The sequence below is a fragment of the Nuphar pumila genome, chromosome 10 (genome assembly GCF_984573655.1).
Source record: "Nuphar pumila chromosome 10, dmNupPumi1.hap1.1, whole genome shotgun sequence".
Classification (NCBI taxonomy): domain Eukaryota; kingdom Viridiplantae; phylum Streptophyta; class Magnoliopsida; order Nymphaeales; family Nymphaeaceae; genus Nuphar; species Nuphar pumila.
Window position 1 is genome coordinate 111797499 of NC_143258.1, and position 25886 is coordinate 111823384.

The 25886-nt window shown below is 37.6% G+C and overlaps 2 protein-coding genes across 2 annotated transcripts; one reads left to right on the forward strand and one right to left on the reverse strand.

Annotated features, from left to right (window-relative positions):
• Window positions 1–228: 228 nt before the first annotated feature.
• On the forward strand, window positions 229–6332 carry LOC149827929 (G-type lectin S-receptor-like serine/threonine-protein kinase LECRK4). The gene is made up of 3 exons (XM_090018604.1): window positions 229–355; window positions 2004–2069; window positions 3967–6332. The coding sequence occupies exons 1-3, from the start codon at window positions 229–231 to the stop codon at window positions 6300–6302; spliced, it is 2529 nt and encodes an 842-aa protein (XP_089874730.1). The 3' UTR covers window positions 6303–6332.
• A 10534-nt stretch (window positions 6333–16866) lies between these two features.
• On the reverse strand, window positions 16867–25484 carry LOC149827930 (uncharacterized). The gene is made up of 3 exons (XM_090019734.1): window positions 25093–25484; window positions 19930–20159; window positions 16867–17311 (listed from the first exon to the last, which is right to left on the reverse strand). Exons 1-3 carry the CDS (start codon window positions 25418–25420, stop codon window positions 17033–17035), a joined length of 837 nt encoding a protein of 278 aa, XP_089875860.1. The 5' UTR covers window positions 25421–25484; the 3' UTR covers window positions 16867–17032.
• Between the last annotated feature and the right edge of the window lie 402 nt (window positions 25485–25886).

Sequence of the window (25886 nt, forward strand, 5' to 3'; positions counted from 1 at the left end):
AATTCGTTGTATGTCGTTCAAACAAATGAGCTGCTAAAATTTTAGATTGGCCCAAAAGTGTTGCTTAATTTACAAAAAAAAGTTGATGATATTGCAGTCAAATATTTATCTCTCATCCTGAAAGCATCGAAAAAAGGAGAGGGGGACTCATTGGTGAAGTAGATTAAGCCATTAACTTAAGGTGAGGTTGTTGTCAACCTCAATACTAAGCTTGAACAAGATGGAGACATGGCCACTTTTAGTGGTAGTAGGGAGATGGAGATAAAGACAGTTCTCCAGGGTGTCTTCCAATTGAAGGAAAGTAGTCACCCAGATATGGAAGAGAGTGAGCCAGGAGTTGGATCAATTATGGAAGGTCCTTAGGCAGAAGATGTGATTATATGCCCGAAGGTAGAGTAGAGCAATGTGATACAATATAGCGCACATGAAGTTCTTTCTTCCCCTCCTTCAGCGAAACAATGTTTGGTGCCAAGGGATATGTACTTATATATATATATATATATATATATATATATATATATATATATATATATATATATATATACACACACACACTACAAGAAAACCGTGGATTAGCGACAACCTATATCCATCGCTAATCCGTCGCTAAACAGTTTAGCGACAGATTAGCGATGGATATAGGCCATCGCAAATTTTTGCTCGCTAATTAGCGGAAAAACTTATCTGTCGTTAATTCTGTCGCTAAATTTAAAAAAAAAATAAAAAAAAATTGATCCCTATCGGGCGGTATTCCGGCAGCACTAAGCCGAACTTATACAACACCCGACAGGCATTGCATGCACAGAACGATCGCTCTGCGTCATTGCCGGACTTGTATCGTCCTCCGTGAACCGGTGCTCTCCGGCATCGCCGTCCTCCGTGAACCGGCATCATCGTCCTCCGTGAACTGGCGTCGCCGTCCTCCATGAACCGGTGCTCTCCGGCGTCGCCGTCCTCCATGAACCGGCACCGTCATCTTTCGTGAACCGACGTCGCCGTCATCCTCCGTGGACCGGCGTCGTCGTCCTCCGTGAACCGGCACCGACGTCCTCCAGCGATCGTCGACCATCCTTCGTTGTCGCCGTCCTCCGTGAACCGACGTTGTCGTCCTCCGTGAACCGGCGCCAACGTCATCCAGCGATCGCCGACCGTCCTCCGGCGTCGTTGTCCTCCGGCGTCGCCGTCCTCCGTAAATCGGTGTTGTCGTCCTCCGTGAACCGGTGCCGACGTCCTCCAGCGATCACCGACTGTCCTCCGGCGTCGCCGTCCTCCACTCTCATGTACATGCTCTCCGACGTCGCTCGGTTTAAATCGAGTGCGATCGATTTAAATTTCGAACGGGGAGAGAGGGAAAATTTCGTGCTCGGTTTAAATCGAAAATTAGCGACAGATTAGCGACGGAAAAAATCCCTCGCTAAAATGTTTTTCTTGTATTGAGAATTAGCGATGAAATAATTGTTGTCGTTAATTCGTCGCTAAATAGCAACGGATTAGCGATGAAGCAACTTTCATCGCTAATCCGTCGCTACTTAGCGACAGATTCATTAAGAAAGTTTTCTCTAGCTAATCTGTCGCTAATTTGTGACGGAAAAAATCCGTCGCAAATTTCTGTCGCTAATTAACATTTTTCTTGTAGTGATATATATATATATATATATATATATATATATATATATATATATATATATATATATATATATATATATATATATATATATATATATATATATATATATATATATATATATATATAAAATTGCCAATTGATGTTTGTAAGCATTGATGAACCACTTGATAGTTCTATGTGTGTAAGCTTAATTTATGAAGAAAAGGTTTAAAACAACATCTTTGTGTCGTCTTTCAAAAACAAAAACAAAAAAATTATTTGTATATATATATATATATATATATATATAGCCATGTGTTTATTTGTATGTTTGTGTATTTGCATTTCAATCAGTGAAAATGTTATAACTACTGAATGTGTGTATGTGTACTTGTAGCCACATCAGCCTCCACCAACCAGCATGCATTGATTCTATTGGCACAAAGCACATTTGTGGTTTCTGGTACTAATGGAGTCCCATAAGGATTTACTTGATCAGATGTATTTTTGAAACTTTTTTTATATCACCTCATGAAACGTCGGTCACAGTTTCGTTGATTCTATTGTGCAGTTTTAGAGTTTGTCTCCAAACACATTAATTTTCGGAGACATTGAGATGACAATTATGTTGAAGCATGTGGCACGAATGATGGGTATGTGTTCTACATGCTTGATTTTATAGGAATCTATTCTAGGATCATCTGATTTCGATATACAGGTAGGTTTTTATAAAGTTTAAAAAAATTGTCTAAGATTTTTCTAAATATTCAAGGGTTAAAAAATCATGGTTCTTACCAAAAAACACGATCCAAGTGATGTTTCATAGTTAATCAACCCCATCGAATAAGATGTGAAAGTAAACAGGGAAACCCAACGAGGAAAGTAGTAACTTTCCTTTCGTTTCCTTATTTTTTCTTTCTTGTTTTTATTTTGTAAGATGTAACGTCGTTACCATTTGGGCGGTATCTTTGTTTTTGGAGCCACATGTCAAAATCCTGGCACAGTTTTTCAACGGCCAGGATTTGCAGATGACAAAACTGTCATCTACTTAAAGACCCAATCCAGCTCCCCATCTGAGGGGTGAATTAAACGGAAAGAAAGCACAAAATCAAATGGTGTGATCGACCCAAACATCCTGAACATTCTGATGTTGATCCAAACATGGACGAGGGGCCCACAAGGCTCGATTTGGTTGTAATTTTGGCCCATCCTTAATTAGCAGTGGAGTGGAAACAAAGAAGGGAGGAAATTAAGAGAGGTAGAAGGCAACCAAAAAAAGCCAGCTTCCCGACTTGGTGGGTAGAGAGAATCAGTAACAAATATCGCTAGGAATTGCCCGAAAGTTTAAAACTGTAATTTCTTATGAGATTTTAAAACCATGACAAATATTGCGATATTTATCATGAAACCCCTCGAGATTTTTATTTTTAAATGTGTTTTATTTATATTTTCTTATAAAAAATAATTTTTTATATTTTTAAAATTATTTTTATATTCCAAGATTTTACAGAAAAATAAAAGATTTATGAAAATTTTCAAAATCACTCCAGTTTTTTACTCCCTAGATTTTTGCAGTTTTTAACTTTTGTCACTATGGGTGGTGCGTACGACCATAATGTTATTGGGAATCGGAACGCGGTTGGACTAGGCCTACCTTGTAGAAATGGGTAGTGAAGTCATTAATTAGACAGTCGTTGAGTCAAATTGCTCTTCTGCAACCCAATGCTTAAAAAGGATCATGAATGATGATACACAAAAGCAACTTCCATCTTTCTTATTTGTTTTAAAAGTGCCCCTCAAATTAGTACAACTGGAATCATGAAATGATGAATTTTATGGACTAAATTATTTTTTCCATAACATTGACTAAATTTCTATCATTTTCTAAATCTTTTTATAAGTTATCTTAACAATAACATAACTTTTATCATAGAATTCCAGTTGATTCTGTGATACATTTGATTATCTTTTCAAAGCGTTGCTCTATTATATTCTCTCATAATTTTGTGTATGCCTCATAAGTTTAATATCTCTATAATTAAAGCAATTTTGAATATCACATTTATTCTTCTATATATAAGTGTCAACATACTCTTGTCCACTCTTCCAACATTTTTTATCACCAACTCAAATACAGGTGATGTGGGTGGTGATAAAAACTTCTCACTTGACTTTAATACTTAAACATTATCTGAATTGGTCGTTCCAGACATCAACATCTCTCGCTTAATTCGATCTCCTTTAAAGAGTCTTACTTTGTTTGCTTCAGGAATAAAGTAAGAGAAAGAAATTGTATCTTTTTCCTCAGATGGAGGTCCTTCTCCTGATCCTCTGCTTCCTTTTGCTGTTACACGTTTCAGCTAACGCACAGGCCTACCGTAACATTACTCTTGGCACCTCCCTTTCTTCCCTAGACAACAATTTGGCCTGGATCTCACGTTCCGGCGAGTTCTCGTTCGGTTTCTCAACCGTCGGAGGCGATCTGTACGTTGGGGTTCGGTTCGAAAAGATCTCGGGAAAACCTCTGGTTTGGACGGCAAACAGGAACAAGCCGGCCCCCAACGGATCCACCGTGGAGCTAACCAGTGACGGCAGGCTCGTCTTGAAAGATCCGAACAAGGTCGAGCTTTCCGTGATCGCGAGCAGTTCGGACAACGGCACGATCAGCCATGCCGCCATGCTCGACACAGGCAACCTGGTGCTTCAGAGCTCGGCCGGCCCCGAGTTTAAATGGCAGAGTTTCGACATGCCCACCGACACCATCCTGCCCACGCAGAACCTCGCTGTGGACTACAAAGTCTACGCTGCGTTCTCTCCCGCCAATCTCTCTACCGGGAGGTTCTACATCGTAATGCAGAGCGATGGGAACCTCGTTGTGTATGGCGTGGGAAACAGAGATGTAGTTTACGCCTCTGATACGTATGGAACTCCAGGAAAGTTGGTGTTCGACGAGTCTGGGAGGATCTACATCTCTCAGTCGCAGAATAAGATCAAAAACTTGACTCAGCTTGACAAAATCCCGCAGCCGGCCAAGGACTTCTACCACAGAGCAACCATCGACTGCGATGGGATTTTCCGGCAGTACAGTTACCCCAAGGGAAGCAACAACGGTAACTGGACGCAGTCCTGGAATGTCGTGTGGGCCACCAAGACTGATCGCTGCACGGTTCCGGGCATCTGCGGGTTAAATAGCTACTGCAACGATGGATCTGAGGTGAATTTCAGATGCTCGTGTCCCAAAGGCTTCTCTTACGTTGATCCAGACCATGCATTCCTGGGCTGCAAGCAGGATTTCCCGGTGGGGGATTGCAGGAGGCAGCAAGCAGGAGACTATGTCCTCGAGACGCTTGAGAACGTGAACTGGGATAGTGGGAATTACGCGCAGCTGTCGGCGGATGAGAGCTCATGCAGGGCATCATGTCTGTCTGATTGCCAGTGCACTGTGGCAGTTTACGGGAGCTCGACATGCTACAAAAAGATGCTGCCGTTGCGCAGCGGCGGGCCGGCTACTATTGTAGCGACCAAAGCTCTGATTAAGGTGCCGAGGGACAATACTTCTCTGACTCTTCTTCCCCCACCACAACCGACCGGCGATCAAGAGAATGCGCCAAGCGTGATGTGCAAACAGTCGCGCCTGCTCAACGGTGGGTCTGTTCTGTTTGGTGTCTCAGGAACTGTCAATCTCCTGCTGCTCGTCCTTGTCCCAACCATTTTGTGTCTTAAGCGACGAAATCCCCAGAGACCGGCACCTGCATCCTGTCTGCCTGGGATGTACTTGAGGAGTTTTAGTTACAAGGAATTGGAAAGGGCTACCGGCGGGTTCAAGGAGAAGCTTGGGTGCGGCTCTTTTGGGACTGTTTACAGAGGGACGCTGGCTTCCGAGGATGTTGGGAAACCGGTCGTGGCAGTAAAGCAGCTGGACAAGTTGGTGGAAGATGGGGAGAAGGAATTCAGAACAGAAGTGAGCGTCATTGGAAGAACGTATCACAAGAACCTTGTCCAGTTACTTGGTTTCTGCGATGAAGGTTCTCAAAGGTTACTGGTCTATGAGTACATGGAACATGACTCTCTATCAAGCTTCCTCTTTGGAAGCATTAGACCGGAGTGGAATCAGAGAGTCCAAATTGCGTTCGGGATTGCGCGAGGGCTCATGTACCTCCATGAAGAGTGTTGCACCCAGATCATACATTGTGACATCAAGCCCGGAAACATACTCCTTGATGACAATTTCACTCCGAAGATATCAGATTTTGGACTGGCCAAGCTTTTGAGACATGATCAAACAAAGACCAACACAGACATTAGGGGAACAAGAGGTTATGTAGCTCCTGAATGGTTTAGAAAGATGGCCATCACAGTGAAGGTTGACGTTTATAGCTACGGAGTGATGCTGTTGGAGATCATCTGCTGCAGGAAGAATGTAGAACTGAAGAACACGGATGAACAATCGGCCATTCTAGTTGACTGGGCCTACGACTGCTTCGTGGAGAAGCGGTTGGACAAGTTGGTGGAAAATGATGAAGAAGCAAAAAATGACATGAGAAAAGTGGAGAAGATAGTGATGGTGGCATTGTGGTGCATTCAAGAAGAGCCATCACTTAGACCCACAATGAAGAAGGTGACACAGATGCTGGAAGGTGCGGTTGAGGTTGCAGTACCACCGAACCACTCTTCTTTCATAAGTTCGATGGGCTGAGGATGATTCGGTTCTAGCCTCGATTCTCAAATTGGGGAGAAAACAAGATGGCAACTCTAATAAAAAGCGACAACTCAAGGCATCCCGTACTTGGATTTCTTTACAGTAATAAGAAGAAATAATTGCAGTTCTAAGGTAGAATTATATATGAAAAGCTTACTACAATGTCATTGTTTGTTAACTTTGTTTTGTGTCCAAATTAAACCGTGATGATGTCTTTTTCCAACGAAAGATTAAATTGTGATGCTGGCTGTGTAATCTTGTTCTTATGGTGTTTTAGTTACTTATATTATTCTCAAACCTTGCTAAACTCGTCTGTTTCTCCTCTCCCTCCACTATCTTACACCTTTCCTAACCATTGACTTAGTCTTTTCTCCATCAACATTTTCTCCATCAACATCAACCTACCTTTGAACCTACGACATTTGTGATTTCTTTATATATATATATATATATATATATATATATATATATATATATATATATATATATATATATATATATTCATGCTTAGTCTCATCAATCTGAACATGCTGATGTGTTCATCATGGTTTGTTTGCTAAAGATCAAACCTTCACTAGAAAAAAAAACCTATTTTACAAGCGTGTCCCCCAAGTGAGTCGGTAAACGAGCATTTTTATTAGCACTATTTTACGTAGCGCCAGTGAAAATGTTGGTAATATTGGTGCTAGACCTACTGTGCTAGTATAATATTTTGCTGGTGCACACAAAAAGTTCAGACGTTCTAGAATGTCTTGCCTTTGGAATAAAAAAATGGTTAAAAATGGTTGCTCTATAAGGGATTTATGGCCAAAATAGTAAAGTTTGTTCAAGAGAGACCCTAATTTTCAGTTAGGCCTTAGAACACATTTTTGGCCTATCAAATTATGTTTTGGGGCTTGAAATTAAAACAAAAGTTGTAGATAAATGTGTTATCTTGTCCAATAAAATAAAAATCATGTTAATATTTAAGAGGTATGATGAAAATGATGAAAGTTATTTTAAACCTGTTTCACTTAGAGAAATGTGTTTTGGCCCTAACCAACTTACCTAAATAATGATTTTTTGAGTTTAAGCCTTTCAAAACCTTAGGATAACCTTAGTAATCCTGCCAAAACTATTTTTATTCTTTCTTAAGCAAACTCCTTAAGATAAATCATGCAGTCCCAACCAATTATGGCCTACCACCTCATTTTTTCACCCACCGCTAGAAAATGGAGCAACAAGATCAATTCTCTCTCTCTCTCTCTCTCTCCTTTAGTAAATGTATATTAGTTTTGGAATTAAAATTACCTCTCATTTTAGTAAGCTTTATTTTGTTTGGTTGCAATTTTATTAGGACTATCATTATCTTCAAGTTGAGAGATACTTGCTCCATGCTAACAAGCTATTTTCAAGTCTGGTTGTTGTTTGGAAAGAAGAACGTCTTGTAAGAGTGTGAAGCCCATGACTCTCATGCTCTACCATTACTCATCTCAAACATATCTTGCTTCTTTGTAAAGAAAAAGTCGACAAGAAGGGCATTATTGCACAAAATTTTGTTCAATTGTTTTTTTTTCTTTTCTTTTCTGTTTCTACAATTTTGTGTAACAAAAATCCCTAATAGTAGTGTTCCTTTATAAAAGAAGAGATAAAACTAAGATCCAATTCAAATGTATAGGACTTTTGATCTTCCATTTTGTCTATAGGCAGGTATCATGGCATAATTTTCAAGGCCACATTATTGGAATGTATGGGGTGCTGCTCGGAGGTTGCAACTGAACGCTTGAAATCAAAAGTTACTTCCTTAAATACGGTGTGTGAAGATGTTTGTTCTCATCATAATTAAGTTCCTCCATGCCCACTTCAGACATTATTCTTCCATCTTTGTAAAGAAAGGGAAAAGGGTCTTTAAAGAGATTCCCTTTTTGTTGTATAAAATTGTATCCAATGGTTTCTTGACCTGTTTTTATGTGAAAGAGCAGCAAAATCATTCCTTGAGCTCTTTTTTTCTTATAATAATAAGCAAAATTTTCCTTCTTGTGGGATTCAATTAAAAAGCATAAATCTATAAACTTCACATGCTTTTTATTTTCTTGATATAAGTTTATATAGCAATATTGGCCTACAAGAGCTTCAGACACCTGACCAGGTGGAGGTGGGTCAGCTTAAGGCTTTTGAATTGAAGGAGTTCAAGAGTTTGATACCCAAGTGTGTGTTCTTTGCTGAAACACTAAGAAAATGGGAAACTAGTTCGGTGAGCACGGGAGTACTTGTAGAGTTTTACATTGTGGACGCCCAACACATTCCATGTTCATGTGATGCCTAACAGGATGTGATATCCAAACCATAGCAGTTGTTTCTCTATTAAAAAAATCAGTTTCTATATATAGCAGTGAATTCAAATAGCATTGTTCAACTCCTATGTAAATTGGATGGTTGCTTAATTTAATTATGATCCTCTATTTTTTTTTCTTTGAGTCAAGAATTGCTTTAATACATAGAGCTAAATACAGTTAAATGTTTAAATCATAATCATTGTGTGATTTTTAAAATGCTTTTAAAGCAAAACTAGGTAAAAACACTCATTTTTACATTAAGGTGAAGGATGAATAAGCCAGTTTAGAGATATCAGAGAAAACCTGGGAAGTATCCTTGCAAACCAAGAGAGAGAAGAAAGAACAAAGGGACTAACCAAAATAGTGAAAGGTTCTTTTTTCGGAAAATGACTGATGTATAGCAAAAATAACATGTTTCCTAAAATGCCCCACAATTTACCAAAACCACCGAATGGACAATATCGCATGTTCTCAATTTTTCTTGTTGCTTTTGCCCTTCGCAGGTGTGAATTTTTTATTTGTGCACATCATGATGCTAAAATAATAAACTCATGGAACTCGTCAACAAAATCACATCGGAGGTTGTGATATTACAAAAAAGATTATGAAATTTCAAACAATTTGAGAAACTTGTGAGAGTTTTGCGCGATCACCAACAGAAATCATAAAATTTGTGTATGTCTGATAATTGCAAAATTGTTGATGAGTATCACATGAAGTATTGTGAAATTATAAAATATTTGCGAAAGTCTAATATTGTGAAATATCGTATTCGAATCGTACATGTATTGCGAAATTAAATTTTTTTGCAAAATTTTATCCCATATAAATGACACATCATTTCGCAACCCTTTTTTTTCACCTGGATGCCCTATTTTCGCAATACTTTGTTCTTGTGGTCCCCAACGGTTGGTTCCCAATCCTTTTGGTGATCTTCCGATGACATTTTAGGGATATTTCAATGACATTCAAGCGAATACTTCAGCAGGTGACGACTTTGTGAAAATCCTTCATCGATGGTGGTTTATTGGCAGCGGTTCACCGGCAGTGGAAAACCTTAAATTTTGGCCTTCCTCTAACGAGCTTTTCAATGAATCTCATTTGAATATTCTAGTAAAACCATCGGCAATGACTTCATTGGCATCCCTTAACCGAGTTTTTTCCAGTGTGTAGAACATTGCATGTTAGTTTCCTTGATTTATTCAGTTTATTGCATGTATAGGTGTTAATGATTTTTGCATGTATATTATTTGGTTTTCTATTGTTTTAGTTTTTGCATGTATATTATTCGGTTTATTGTTGTTATCATTGAAATTAATTTTTTTATTACGAGATGGCACCAAAGAAGATAAAAAAACACACAAGTTAAACTTGTCAACACAAAAAACAAAAATAATAGGCAGAATCAGCCTAACATGCAGAATGAGCCTCAAAGACCATTAGTATTTGATGATTACATGATGTTTCACAACACATATCTTGACATGCACAATAAGCTTGCCACCCTAATAGAGATGGATTCTACTCCAACACCAAAAATATGGTTGTCAAATCTTGTCCAAAAAAATACAGCATGTTGCTAAAATTTTCAGAGTGGCTCAAAAGTATTGCTGAATTTGCAAAAAAAAGTTGATGATATTGTTGTCAACTATTTGTCTCTCATCCCACAAGCATCGAAGGAGAAAAAAGGGGACTCATTAGTGAAGCAGATTAAGCTATTAACTCAAGGTAAAGTTGTTGTCAACCTCAATACTCAACTCGAACAAGATGGAGACATGGCCACTTTTAGAGGTAGTGGGGAGATGAAGATAAAGGTAGTTCTTCAGGATGTCTTCGAATCGAAGGAAAGTAGTCGCCCAGATGTGGAAGAGAGTGATGTTGGGGTTGGATCAATTATGGAGGGTCCTCAAGCAGAAGATGTGATTATGTGCCTGAAGGTAGAGCAGAGTGAGGGACCTCAAGCAGAGGAGAGCAATGTGATACAACATAGCGCACAAGAGGTTATTCTTTCTCCCCCTCCTTCAGCGAAACAATGTTTCGTGCCAAGGGATATGTACTTTTCTACATTTATTTTGTATGTATATAATTGCCACTTGATGTTTGTAAGCATTGACGAACCACTTGATATTTGTGTGTGTAAGCTTAATTTATGAACATAAGGTTTAAAACATCTTTGAGTCGTTTTTAAAAAACAAAAACAAAAAAGTATTTATGTTTATATATATATATATATATATATATATATATATATATATATATATATATATATATATATATATATATATATATGTGTGTGTGTGTGTGTGTGTGTGTGTGTGTGTGTGTGTGTGTGTGTGTGTGTGTGTAACCATGTGTTTATTTATATGTTTGTGTACTTGCATTTTAATCAGTGAAAATATTATAACTACTTAATGTGTGTATGCGTACTTATAGCCACATCAACCTTCACCAACCGGCATGCATCGATTCTACTGGCACAAAGCACATTTGTGGTTTCTAGCACTGATGGAGTCCAATAAGGATTTACTGGATCAGATGCATTTTTGAAACTTTTTTATAATCACCTCATGGAACATTGGTCATAGTCTCATAGATTCTATTATGCAATTTTGAAGTTCATCTCCAAACACATTAATCTTCGGAGACATTGAGAGTACAATTATGTTGAAGGACGTGGCACAAATCACCAGATTGAAGTGCCATGAGAAGCCAGTGACTGGACGTCGCTGGGGTTATTCAATGATTTGGATTGTTTCCTCATAGATGCATATGATCAGGCATGAGACAGTGTTGGGGTCAAGTTATCATGTTTAAGGAAGCACTATGACCCCACATTGACAAAGTGTTTTGGTGGAAAGCTGGTGCCGACTTTTAAAGTGAAGGGTGGAAAGAATCTGCAGAACGACATCATAGTATTTTTTCTCTACTTTTTTGGTGGATGCTTATTCATTGACTCGGGTGAGAAGACGATCCATGGATCGTACTTGGAATTGTTGCAACCATTGATTTTCATAGATGAATATGCATGGGGAGATACCGTTCTTGCACACATGTATGAAGGTTTGTTTGAGTACAAGACTAGTAAAAAAAATATTGCAGCATTTTGGTTTTGTTAGAGGTATTCATTCTTTCATGTTTCCTATTTGATATTTTTTTGCATTCATTATCTATAAATTGTTGATGTGGTACTAATCCTTGTATTGATCCTTACATGTTTGGATATGGGAGCACATATCTATTGGAAGGCTCTTGAGACTTAACCCTTTCTCTGAATTTTCATGTGCTGCAATATAGAGACAGACACGTGACAATAAGGATAGAAATAATCGAAGATGGTTGGGTCCTAATATCAATAGGGCGTCATGCATAGCACAATCACAGAACATTACTGAAGCACATGCAAGTTTTTTTCAAATAATTTGTTACAAGTATTTATTCTATTGTTGAAGGTATTCATACTTTTGTTGGAGGCATTTATGATGTTTGTTACATTTTAGGTAGCGTGGCGCCCCTACGTAGACCTAGTGATGAGGACCGTGAGGATGTGGTTGTGCACATGAGAGACCTTGCAAGGAGTGACATTTGGTTGCATAACATAAACGAAGTTGAGAGACCACTAGCCAATCGAGTGATATGATAGTTTGACTTTATTCAGCAAACACCATGTCGTCTTGGAGTAGTTAGTAAAACAATCCATGGCATAATGAATAATAAGAAGAAGGATTACCCCCACTCTCTTTGAATATAAACTGGAAAAGTGGTACAGTGGTAGGAAAGACATCAATAGAAAATCCATGGCTAATATACAAATGGATGAAGAGGGACATAAGGTCCACATACACGAAGAACTTAGGGCTATAACAAGTGCTATCAGAGCGGATATAGAAAATGCCCGTTTAAGATAAAAAAAATGCTCATTTAAGAAAGATGCTTATCTCTCATGGTACTCTTATCACTAATTAGCAAAATTATATCAATGAGTATCTAAAGCAATGAATTTTGTGTATATTATTTAAACTTTATATATTATTGAAATTTGTTATGTACATTAATTAAACTTTTTATATTATTGAAATTTATTATTTACACTAATTGATTAATTGAACTTGTTTATGAATGAAGTTTGAATTTTGTTACGTACATTAATTAATTAAAGTTGTTTATGAATGAAGTTGTTTGAGTCTTGTTTTTGGAGGAGGATAAATTGTGTATATAATAGGAAATAAATTTGTTTGAATCTTGTAAGTTGTTGGATATGTGTTGTTTTTATAACATGTGATTGATTTGTTTGTGAGAATCATTTGTATATAATATGTGAAAAAATACAAAATAAACATGTGTTTGTAATTGGTGAATTTTTTACCAGAAAGGAATTTCGTAAGGTGCATGCGAATTTTCATTCATTTGTTATTAATAAGAAACTAAATTCGCAAGGTATGTGTGAATTTTCATTCATTTTAGTTTAAATAAAAAGTAATAAAAAAAATTTTGCAAGTATCTTGCAAATTTACTTTCTCATTTAAAAAAAATGAATAAAAATTTTTATGCACCATGAAAAATTCCTTTCTGGTAAAAAATTCACTAGTTACAAACACATGTTCATTCTATGTTTTTTCACACATTATACAAAAACAATACATATCCAATAACTTACAAGATTCAAACAACTTTATTTTCTGTTATATACACAATTCATCCTTCGTAAAAAATAAGACTCAAACAATGTTATTCTTTGTTACATACACAATTCATCCTCCTCAAAAAATAATACTCAAACAGCTTTATTCTCTATTATATACATAATTCATCCTCCTCAAAAAATACAACTCAAAAAACTTCATTCATAAACAACTTTAATTAATTAATTAAATGCACATTCATTAATTAATGTACATAACAAAATTCAAACAACTTCAATAATATATAAAGTTTTACTTAATTAATTAATATACATAACAAAAACACAAAAGAGGGTCATTGGCTCATTGCTTCGTTAGGTCACCCATGACTGCCAAAGCTCTTGCAAACTCTCATCATCATTCGACACCTCATTATCCGATGTCATATCTACATCCTCAAGGGCAAGGGCATCCTCTGTCTTTGATTTTTCATTAGATTTCATTGCCCCAAGCTCAGCCCTCTTTTTCTTCCACTCCTCATGAATAATCTTCTTTTCATGTTTATAGACTTTTACCAATCGATACCTAAATGCAATTATATTAGCCTAAAAAAATGTCACTTAGTAAACATGTGACAAATATCACAGAAAAAAGGAACAAAACACTAACACATAGCATGGTGTACCTGGGTGAAATTTAATGATTTGCCTAATCCTAAGTATCGCACATACAAAAGAACATATATTCCGCAATCATACCTGTAATATTTATATACCAAGTGAACAAACATATACAAAATTAGTTATCAAACATGTAAAATAGTAATTATCAATTTGATTGCTTAAGAATGTCTTGCACAATAGTGGCCGACCATTTTAAGTAAATTATAATTGATCCATTCATGAAAAAAATAAACCTACAACACAACATTAAATTGAATGAATACTTGAACAAAAGAAGCACAATATAAAATAGGTAATAACATTACATACCATTTTTACGACGTTACTATCAGCAAGTTTGTTATTCTTCATCAAATTGTACAACCTTAACTCCTTCGCTTTCACATTCATCTCCTAAAAAACCTAGTGATAATTGATCCATTTGACATGAATCAAAATTTGTAAAATAAATCAATTTTAAGGTAGTTGTGCAGTTTGAATTTTGTGTTATGTAAGCATATACCTTGTTACATTTATAGAACGGATACGACAAACGATCGAGCTCCAAACATGCGCGTGCCCTATCTCAATGTAGGGGATTTTTTAGCATTTACTATGAATTTTAATGTTTACTGAATAGTTTCTATTAGAAGAAAGAAAAAAATTAGAAACATTGTTTTATAGACTCATAAAGAAGTATAGGGTTATGCAAATAATCTTCAGAGCTTATCCTCATGTCATTTTTTTTGTGTGAAAACTACTAAGTCTATGTATAAATCTTTGTAGGTGCTGCATCAAATAAGTAAATACACTCATGTTATTTTTAAAAGACTCTACATACGATCAGAACAAACAAATACACCTAAAAAAACTTATAATATACATCACTGACCAAAAAAGTTTATTTGAAAACTAGTAGCACTTCATTATATTTTGGTTGTTCCTCTAAAGTCTCAGCCACCAGAATTGTGTCGGGTGATTGATTGTTGACTGCTTTGCTTGTACCATGTTTAAACATTGTGACCTACCTATGATTTAAAAATAAAAAGATCACAAAATCATATTCAATCTTTCCATGTAGATTTGTAAATTAAAGACTTTCATGTTCTAATGACTAGAAGACTTTCATGTTATTTAGAAATGATGCATTGGTTGAAGAAAAGATCACAAAATCATGAAATATTTGGCACCAAGTGCTTTTAACTCATCATCATAACCTAAATTATGGACAAACATAGTTTTTTTAGGAATAGTTGAGTTTGATGCATTAAAAAAACTATGAACTAGAAAGCAAAATGGATAGGTAGCAAAAATTGTTGACAAAACTCCATAATGACAATATGCTACTTAAAGGTAAACTCCATTATGCATATTGGTGATGACTTATGTAGGTTACTATATGCGAAAATCTTTAAAGATCGTAAACCCTAAATAGTGAAGCATACATAATAAGTGCACAACAACAATGAAACAAAAAGAAGACCATTAACATTATAAATAAAAAAAACAACAAAATGATAGATATTACATGTAAAAATCCTTAAAGATTGTAAACCCTAAACGGTAAATCAAGTGACAAAAATTATATGTTTACATAGGAGTAACATCCACAACAACGAAACATACATAATAAGTCTCCAAAAACAACCAAACAAAAAGAAGAAACTACATTGTAAAAAAAAATAAAAAAACAACAAAATACTAGACACATTGTATGAAATTCACCTTAATAGTTAACCGAAGAAGTGGAGAAGGATACCGCAACCTTACATGAGGTGGAGGGAACAACACTCACGAGAATGGTCAGAAAGGTTGGGGTTCTAGAGTCTGGAGGATTGAGGTTACCACACTTTCCAGATACAAATGAGAAAAAGGAAAAAAAACTAAACGGGCATTTATATAGAACAAAATTTTGCAAGAAAAAGTAATTTCACAATGTAGATGCAATTCGAATAAAATATTTCACAAATATTTTATAATTTTACAATACTTAATGTGATATTCATCAATAATTTCACAATTATCAGACTTTCACAAATTTTATGATTTGCACCGGTGATTGCGTGAAACTCATCACATAGTTTTGCAAATTGTTTGAAATTTCACAAATTTTTTTGTAATATCACCTCTCATGCAATTTTGTTGACAAGTTTCATGGGTTTATTACTTTAGCATCATGAGGTGCAAAAATAAAAAAATTCATACATGCAATGAGTAAAAGCAAAAAAAAATATTTGAAAACCTGCAATATTGTTCATTCTGTGGATTTGATAAATTATGAGGCATTTTAGAAAATGCATCATTTTTGCCATACAATATAATCATTTTTTCATTCTTTTTTTCATTAAACTCTATTTTGTTCATCTGTAACAACGGGTCATTTATCCCCGTAAGGCTAGGGGCCAGTTGACTCACTTGAGATTTACTTCGTCAGGTTGTGAGCTCCAGTGACCTTATGAAGATTCCTGGTTATCATAAATACATATTGGCATACTTGAAAACCTTACAAATTAGACAACGAATGAACAATTTTAGTTTTAAATTTATCATTGCATGTTTTACAAATCAAACCCTATAAATGCAACCACCGAGGTGGCTTCCCATGTGGTAAGCAGGGTCCCGTGTCAAGTTGATGGCCCAGGATCGAACCCCTGTCACATGGGGCGGGTGTTTTGGTAGGGAGTCCGCCTAACCCCAGCTTGCCTTTCGAAAAAAAAAAAACCTATAAATGTGATCCTTGTGATTTATTTATATGTGCATCACTAGATGAATTTTCACTCAAAACCCACCCTTCCCCAAGCAAGCTTAGAAAACTATTCTCAAGCTCGGTTTTGGTGAAAACCGGGTTTTGAGCAGCAACAAAATAGGCTCAAAATCCAGTTTCAGTAATAAAACCATGTTTGACACAGAAAACCTAGTTTGCGATTAGGTTTGGACATCATCCAAGTGCGGCACAAACTTTTACAACACGAGTGTTGGCTGTAAAATAAAGAAATGTTTATTAGCACAAAAGAAAATCCATCTTAATCGGAAGTGTAACAGAAATGAATGATGTGCAATTGCCAAAATCCCAGCATTGGCTCCACTTCCCTGCTTAAAACTCAAATGACATTCATTATTATTGACATCCATCATAGAGAAGAGTAGATAGGGATTCCTGGCAAAGTAGCACCTCCATCAGCGATGAACACGTTTCCAGTCACGTACTCGGAGGAGTCATGGATTAGATAACGAACAAGGGATGTTAAAGATGGGTCTGTGTTGCCAGAAGTTCTCAAGGGAATAGTTCTCTCATTGACTCTCTTGAGCCAATCTTTCTCCATCAAGCCAGAAGTAATCTCAGATTTGAACAGCCCAGGGGCGATGGAGTTCACCCTAATGTTGTGATTACCCAGCTCTAAAGCCATCATCTGCTCAACAAGAGTTAAATTGTTCAGTTCCACTTTTTGGAAAATATCTGCAAAAATTACTGAAACCTTGCCTCATACTATGAATTAATGCACATATATATATATATATATATATATATAGTCACTAGAATATGAGAACTGAAAATATGAGAACTAATGTGTGAACCGTAATTTTTATGATTTTTTTATTCTTTTCTCTTGAATCTAACGGTACGAATGTGATCTACATGCTTGGTTTCATGAGAACACGCTCTTGAATCATCTGATTTGATGCATAAATGAGATTTTTTTAAGGCTCTACAATCAATGGCTCATATTCTTTATAAATATTCAAGCATTCAAAAATCATATTTTTTTCATCGAAAATACACTATCCAATGGTTGATTCCGAGCAAATTCATCATACCAAGCACATCCACATGGTTGGATTTGCAAAAAAAGTGTTGGAAATGCTTATATTTCCAGTTCTCATATTTTGGTTCTCATGTTTCAGTTCTTATATTCTAGTGATATATATAGGGTCACTAGAATATGTTAACTGGAAATATGTGAGCTGGAGTGTGAACTAGGCATTTCGGACACTTATTCTGCAAATCCAACCCTGCAGATGCATTCGACGTGGTCCATTTGCTAGGAATCGACTGTTGGATCATGTTTTTCAATGAAAAAATGTGATTTTTGGATGCTTGAATATTTACAAAAATTCTGAGCCATTGATTTTCAAGCCTTAAAATATCCTTCTTATGCATCGTAATCGGATGATCCAAGAGTTTCTATAAAACCAAGCATCTAGATCACATCCGAACGGTGAAATGTAAGGAAAAAAAAACCCATGAAAATCTCAGTTCATACTTTTCACATATTTCCAGTTAACATATTCTAGTGGCTATATACAAAGAGAGAGAAGAATTGGTTCCACCTTCTGTCCATACAGTGTGGACACTGCTGATTTTCCATGTTCTAAAAATCAGACCTTACAAATGCATTCAACATGATTCCTTTGTTAAGAAACGGCTGTTGGATTGGATTATGTGTTTTTGATGAAAAATAAGATTTTATGAGCTTTGAAATTTATGAAAATTCTACACCATTAATTTTTGAAGCCTTATAAAAACCAGCTCATATGTGGTATTGAATGGTGTAAAAGTGTTTTCTACTAAATAAACCATGTAGATCATATCTGTAAGGTTAAATTTCAAAAAAAGAACCAAAAAATGAAAATATTTATATGTATATATATATATATAGAGAGAGAGAGATGCTAAAATTCTTTATATATATAATCTAATGAAAATGCAGTTTTCTTCATGTTTTTTCAATTTTTTTGTGTGACTTATTTTTATAGATACAATCTACACAATTTGTTTCCTAGATACCATGTTTTTTATCATCTGCTTGTAATGTGTAAGCAGGTTTCTCAAGGGCTTCAAAAATCAACAACCTATACCAACTAAAATTTCATAACTCAAACAATTACATTTTTGCTTCAAAAAATATGATATAAAGTGCAATTCCTAGCGAACAAACCATAGACCATGCTGGACACATATATGAGGTTGGATTTAGCGGATACAGTTTGCACCTATGATTTTTCAACTGGGTTGTAGGTAGTTCTGTCAACCGGTCGGACCTATGTAGGACCCAGATAAGTCTAGACTTGTGATCCAATGTCTCATCAAACAAATGGCCCCATGGGAAATGGAAGCAAGAAACAATGTTTCCTTCAAGTTGTGAAATGAAAAGCAGGAAATAAATAGCCAAATGATTGATAAATTTTTAGGAAGCAAAAATAACCTATTTTAAAAATTTATAACACACAATCCAACAAAGTTTCCTAATCTACTCCATATATCATTATAGAAGTAGGGTCTTACACTAACAACAATAACATAGAATTGCAAAACTAAAAATAATACGTATGCAATATTATAAACTTGCATGAAACACGTGGTCCCCAATATCATGATGATTAACAAGAGTTAACAAATGAATTTCCCACAAAACATGTCAACATCATATAATTTGCAATTAGGAGTTCTTCATACTTCATGCTTAATGTAAAAAAGATGCACATTAAACTTATATGGAAACAAAAGCATTATGAACAACAAGTAACATTGAATTCAACTAAATAGGCATAAATATCCCCCTCAATTTAAAGTATCACGATCTTTGTCCAATGTAAATAACATGAAAGTATTTTCAAATATATGTTGTTAAACAGATAATACAATATAGATTACCTTCCCAATTTTTTTTTGTACCTCCCAAAATTTTCAAAATAAACAAAGTGGTTCATGTTTCAGTAAGTGGTTTCTAAGGAAACATGTTTCCAATGCTTAGGTAGCATTGTATGGAAACCATGGGAATGACTTTCAAAAAACTTTTTATCTTGAAGATCTCCTTCAATCTTTCTTCTTTCTTGAAAGGAAGGTCATGCAAAATGGAGGTAGACCATGGTTGAAGTCTCCGAACATCAAACCTAAATGAAATAACTACCGCAAGAAAGTAAAGGAAGGTGGTATCACATTCCAACATAAGTTATCCTGAACAAGAACCAAAAAAATGAATCTTATATATGATTCAATATCATTCACATACATTACTACTATTAGTACCTTTGTCAGAACATTTACTCCAGCTTTTGAGATGGCATAAGCCAACCCTCCAGGCAAAAAACCACGATTCAGGCCACCAATCGAAGAAATGTTTATTACGGACCCCTTCTGGTTTCCGTCACACATACGTCTACAGACAGATTTGGATACAAGCCAAGTTCCTCTTAAGTTAGTATTGATAGTTTGATTCCATTCCTTCTCACTCAAATCTAAAGGAGTAGCCACAGTGCCTGAGACATATAGAAGACTGCTGTTAGAAGGCAACCAGTTCTAGCATTCTCCTTGCATGTTCAACTTATTAGTATAAAAGACTGAGAAAATGACAAACTGGAGATCAGGAACAAAAAAATATGAACTTTAAACAGTTATAAGAGCGCACATGTTTCAGACGTAACAACTAAATCCCATATAGGAGTAAGTCAGAAAACTTAGAAGTATGACCCTTGAAAATAAATAAATGAATGTTTAAAATTTAAGATCGATCCATGAATATAATGAAGATTATGGGTCCACCTGCATGGAACTTTTCAGCATGTTAAATGTCCAGATCATGGAGTGCTTAACAATGTCATCATGGGTTCAGATCTTGTCCTCATACAGACCATGAAAAAAATCATCCTTCTTATGACATCATACTTTTTGTTGGTCTATGTATCATGGAAGCCATTTTACTGAAAAAATGTCTCTCTCAATGAGGAACAACAAAGATTTCAATCACTCCGTCACTCAAAGATATGTTACACCAAAAATAATGCATGTGGTTTCTGTTTGGGTCTGAAACAAATAAGCAAGAAAGCAAAAACTAGATATAACAAATATTAGAGAAACATTCCTTGTATCAACTTGATCTCACTCGACGCAACAGCTATACCTTTATAATTAAGAGTGACAAGATCATACCACAAAAGCTTCAAGTACATGTAGAGAACAGCATGGATAAAAGCCATTTTGAACCCTACCACCTTCTTTTTTATTTTGTGATGCATCAATTTTCAATTTCAGTACATGAATTTGCATGTAAATTATCCTTAACAGACGACGGAGTTGAATTATATAGTGAAAACATTGCTTCTCAGAAGACTGATAAAATTGATTAGATGATCTTTTTACTAAGCATCCTTCTACTTGGGCTAGAAACCATAGCCAATACATCAGAGCCTCCAACACATTTAAATGTGTTTCACGTCAAATTTCCTTGAATATTATCAAATGGCTTTTAAAACTGATGTGTGCATTTTGGAACAAGCAGGATAAAGTGATGGATAACTAAAGTTTCACAGCAAGGATACATGCATCACCTTGATTAATTCATTTCACATATTGCCAACTGATACCTATGTTCTTCTGCAATATTAGCCAGGTCTGGAAAACACAATTTTCTTTCCTATCAATCACCATTTTCATCTATCAAAGTCTAATAGCTCTTCTAGAAAATAGTCTAATTTTTTGAAGGTTGATTTCCTGACTGCACAAAAGTGATACACTAGGATTCACAGCTCTTCCTCATGCTTCATTACTTCAACGAAGGGACAAATGCTTTTTCTTTCTTTCTTTTTTTATTTTGGAGAGCGGTAAGGGGAATTTTACTGTTAAGGTCCACACCAAATATAAATCCCATCCGTTAACCATCAGCTATCACCAAAAAGTCAGACACGTCTTAGCTATCACTAGACAGTCAAACACACATCCCCTTGCACTCTCTAAGTTGGGCTTCAAGGCAATGCCCATACCAGTGCATAAACTCAACATCCTGCGTCTCCTTACATGAGCAAGCCTTCAAGGTAGACAACCAACCCACCAAACCATTTGTTATTCGATTTATAATCCAAAAATACAGCACCCGGCAAGAAGACCTGGCCGCACTGGCTTAGCCTGCCATACCTATGGTCATTGTGCCAGCGGAGTAAAACTCCATGGCTAGGACCCCTGCCCCTGGGGCCTATGCTGGGGGTTGGCTTGCGCAGAGGGGAAACGCCCATTGGAATTGAACCCTCACCGCCCGTTTAGCGGCCAAGGCCCCACCCCACTACGCCACCCCCCCTTGGGGCAACCCACCAACACTTAACCGTACCAACAAGATAAGAATAAGCAATTTCTTAACTTATCCAGCATCACGCAACTTTGCAACTTATCCCAATTTACTCGATAAGTCACCACACCTAAAGCTGCCCCTTAAACAGTAAGACCACAAATTTCACCAACACTCTCCCTTCTCACAGTTACCCGATCCTCCTGACCAAAACCCAAACATAGTTATTGTAATGCCTTCCCTGTCGTGGGGCAGTTACGACAGAAGGGGGAACCGCCGCCCCCTTCCTCTCCCACGAAATTGAACGTGGGAGAGGAAGAAGGGGGGGAAACGGTTCCCCCCAAAACTTTGAAATGTGCGTAAAAATGGGGGGGCTCCTCCCCTTCCCCATTCGAAGTACTGAGGAGAAGAGGGAGAACGGGAAGGAGCACCAACGTCAGGTAAGCCCTCCTCGCCCTCTCTTTTGTTTTTCTTTGTTGTTTTAACGTTGAGTTGCCGGCGAGTTTCAGTGAAACAGGGACAGGGAAAACCCTGTCCCTGTGCCACGGTCAGAGGGAGGGGTAGCAAAGCTTCCCCCTCTGCAAACGTCACTGGAGAAGGAGAGGGGGACGACATCCGTCGGCGATCGCCAGCAATGCCCTCCCCCCCCCCCCCCCCCCCATTTACAGAAAATGGCAACAGTCCGACATTGCCGGAACTGTTGAGAGACTGCTGGCAGACTCAGTCTACATTTCTGTAGACCGAGTCCGCCATCGGCTTGGGTGACCCAGACTGAGCTGGGTCAGCCTGACCAAGTAGGCTCAGTCTGGGCGTGCCCAGACCAATCCAAACGAAAAATATAAAACAAACTGACTTAGTTTGAACAGACCGAGTCAGGTTTGGGTTAAGCAACAGACCGATTCGGTCTGGAGAAGACCGAGTAGGGTCTGTGCTTTTTGACAAATCGGCTCGGTCCGAACAGACCGAGCGGGTCTGTGTTGACAGCAAGACCGACTCAGTGGGGTCTAGACTAGGCGACAGACCGAGTCAGGTCTAGGTGGTTCGATGGACCGACTCAGTTTGACAGATCGAGTCAAGTCTCTTTGTTAACAGAACGACTCGGCCAGTGTCGAGTCGAGTCTAATTACTGATTAGAACCAACTCAGTCAAAATAGACCGAGTTGGTTTTGGAGTCTAGCTAGACAGACCGACTAAACCAAGTCGGGTGGATGGAATGCACGAACCGACTCTATCTAACCGGATCGAGTCGAGTCAAGTTTTGTTTGAGGTTGGCTCAGTTGGAATAGAATAAGTTGGATCCATTCTTGTAGATGGACTTGATCAAGATCGAGATAAACCATTGCAAGCGGGATTGGATCGAGAATACCAGATCTAGGATCCAAATTGGAATTTAGTTGAGAACCTAAACGATCCATTTTGAAATTTAGTATGGATGTGGATCTGAAAGTAACATAGCGTAAAGATGACATAGATGTTGCTATGATTGGTCGAAAGAAAAAAAATATTGTTTTGCCCTTGGTAAGCCTACATAGTAAACAAGGCATAACTTGATACATCGAAGACGGATTTAGGTGATTTTTGAATCCTTAGATTCTACTTCTCGAGTAGGATCCATTAACAAAGGATGTGATGGCAAACTCTAAAAGAATGGAGTCAGAGTTTGACATTTAAGTCCAAGGGTATGTTGATAATTTTGACGATGATACGAGATATTCATTGATTTCAGATCAAAAGTTGTGTGAGACTGAGAATTGGAATTTAAGCATTCCACGTAAGTGGACATTTGCAAATTCCTCCTTACTTGATTAAAACACATGCTAGCTAGTTTAGGCATCTTTCAATGTGATTCCAAGTGCTTTAAGTATGTTAGTAATGTTTATTGTGAATAGACATTGTTTTGCATGCCTAAGAATCTATAAAGTTTAAGTGTGATGCTTAAACCTAATTATGCATATTTTCTTATATGAATGTGGCGTGACATGATTGCAAGTAAGAGATTGATGTGTTATGTGAGAATTGAGGGTAGAGTTTCAGAGTCTCAGGATAGGTATTACCTTGAAGAATATCACGCTTATGCCTTAGGAGGGACATTGTAAGTGTCGTGAATTAATCTGTGGTGGGTTGTCATCCTTAACAGTTCAGACATGTGAACATGTGTTAAAAAGTAGTTAGTGGACATACATTGATGATTGTATAATGCACTAACTTCAAAATGTAAATATTGAAAGAAAGTTGTGTATAGGATAACCACACAGAACATGATGGGGAACTCTACTAGAAGGCATGGTCTGGAGCAATGTTGAGGTGTGTACCTCGTAAGTAACTTGAGAATATATCAGACGTTCTTAAGTGACTCTTAAGGATTAAAATATTACCCACCAAACACATGTAGGATGTAGCATGAACCACAAAACCTTTGGGGCAGGTAATAGCTTCTTAAGACACCTTGGAGGCAGGTATAACTCCTTGAGACACCTTGAGAGTAGGTATAACCACTCTAGCTCTTCGACTAGCTACCGATTGAACTTGTGAGCTCCCGGCTTGCAACCGACGAGCAGCTGTAGCACTATCCGTAGTCTGGGCCGGTGAGTGATTCATATGTTTGGCCACCATCGTAGACTCTGAGTTGTCTATATGGGTTGCTCGAGAGGCCCCGGATCAGGTAGTTACAACAAACAATCAGATTCTTGAGATCCAATCCTAGTGTTCTCATTTCAGAGATAGGAGTATTTGAATAATGATGAGTTAGCCTTTAGTTCAAATTGCAAGTAAAGAAATCCTGAACAGGCAAGAACACGGAAATGTTCTTTTTTTCTCAAAGAATGGTTTCACGGATCATACGAAGCTGAGAAAACCTGAATTTTTTAGCAGCATAAAACCCAAAAGTGTAACTCAGACCACTAAGCATCATTAGAAACAACCGATAAACGAACAAAATTAGCAAAACTCGTGGCTACATCAAGAACCACCAGTCACTCCGCGAGCAATAGAAAAAAAGCCCTAATCCCCAATGTGAAACCCTCAAAGGCTTCCCCATTCACATGCACCAACGAGGAGCTCTGAATCGATAACACATTCCAACCGATCATAATCCGAACAAGGAAACTGCTCAATCAGATGATGATGAGCCTTACCTCTAACCCCGCCATTGTTGATTAGGACGTCGATCCTCCCGAACACGCCCCACGCCACCTGGACGGCGGCGTCGACGGCATCACTGTTCTGACTGATATCGAGCGGGACGGCAGCTATCCTGCCGCAGGACCAGACTGGCCCCGGCGGGGTCAAGGCGGCGACCTCGTCGCAAAGGGATTGGAGGAGGTCGGCCCTCCGGGCGGCGGCGACGACGTCGCAGCCGGCCTTGGCAAGGTCGACACAGAGGTCACGGCCGATGCCGGATGATGCCCCCGTCACCAACGCCACCTTACCGTCCAAACGGCGCCATGGCTCCCCCGACTCCATCAGCACCCCCACCCTCTCCTCTCGAATGGTGGGAAGGTGACCGGAATTAAAGGCTCTGTTTAGGAACCGGTTGTTGCAAACTTTTTTGATATTTACAAGAAGAGAAACCAAAGATGGAATCCGGATCGGGTGCAATCACATGGTACAAAATTTGTGCATGGTCTCACAACTGACAAGGCCTGTCTGTATCGGGGGCTTAATGGACAAATATTTGTGCAATCAAATTGCACTTGATCTTTTCACCCCAAGATCAGACTCTCGGTCCCTGTCCCTACAGCTTCAAACTCTGTGGGCTTAACCATTGCCTGTCCCCACGCTTTCACTTGCACAACAGTTGACACTCATGAGATTTGAACCTAGATCACCTGCTTAACGGTCTAACCCCCCATAGTGCACGTTACCTTGTGTCGGAACGTTGCAAGTTCAAAACCCAATGGTATAGTTGTGTAACTGATAAGGAGTCTAT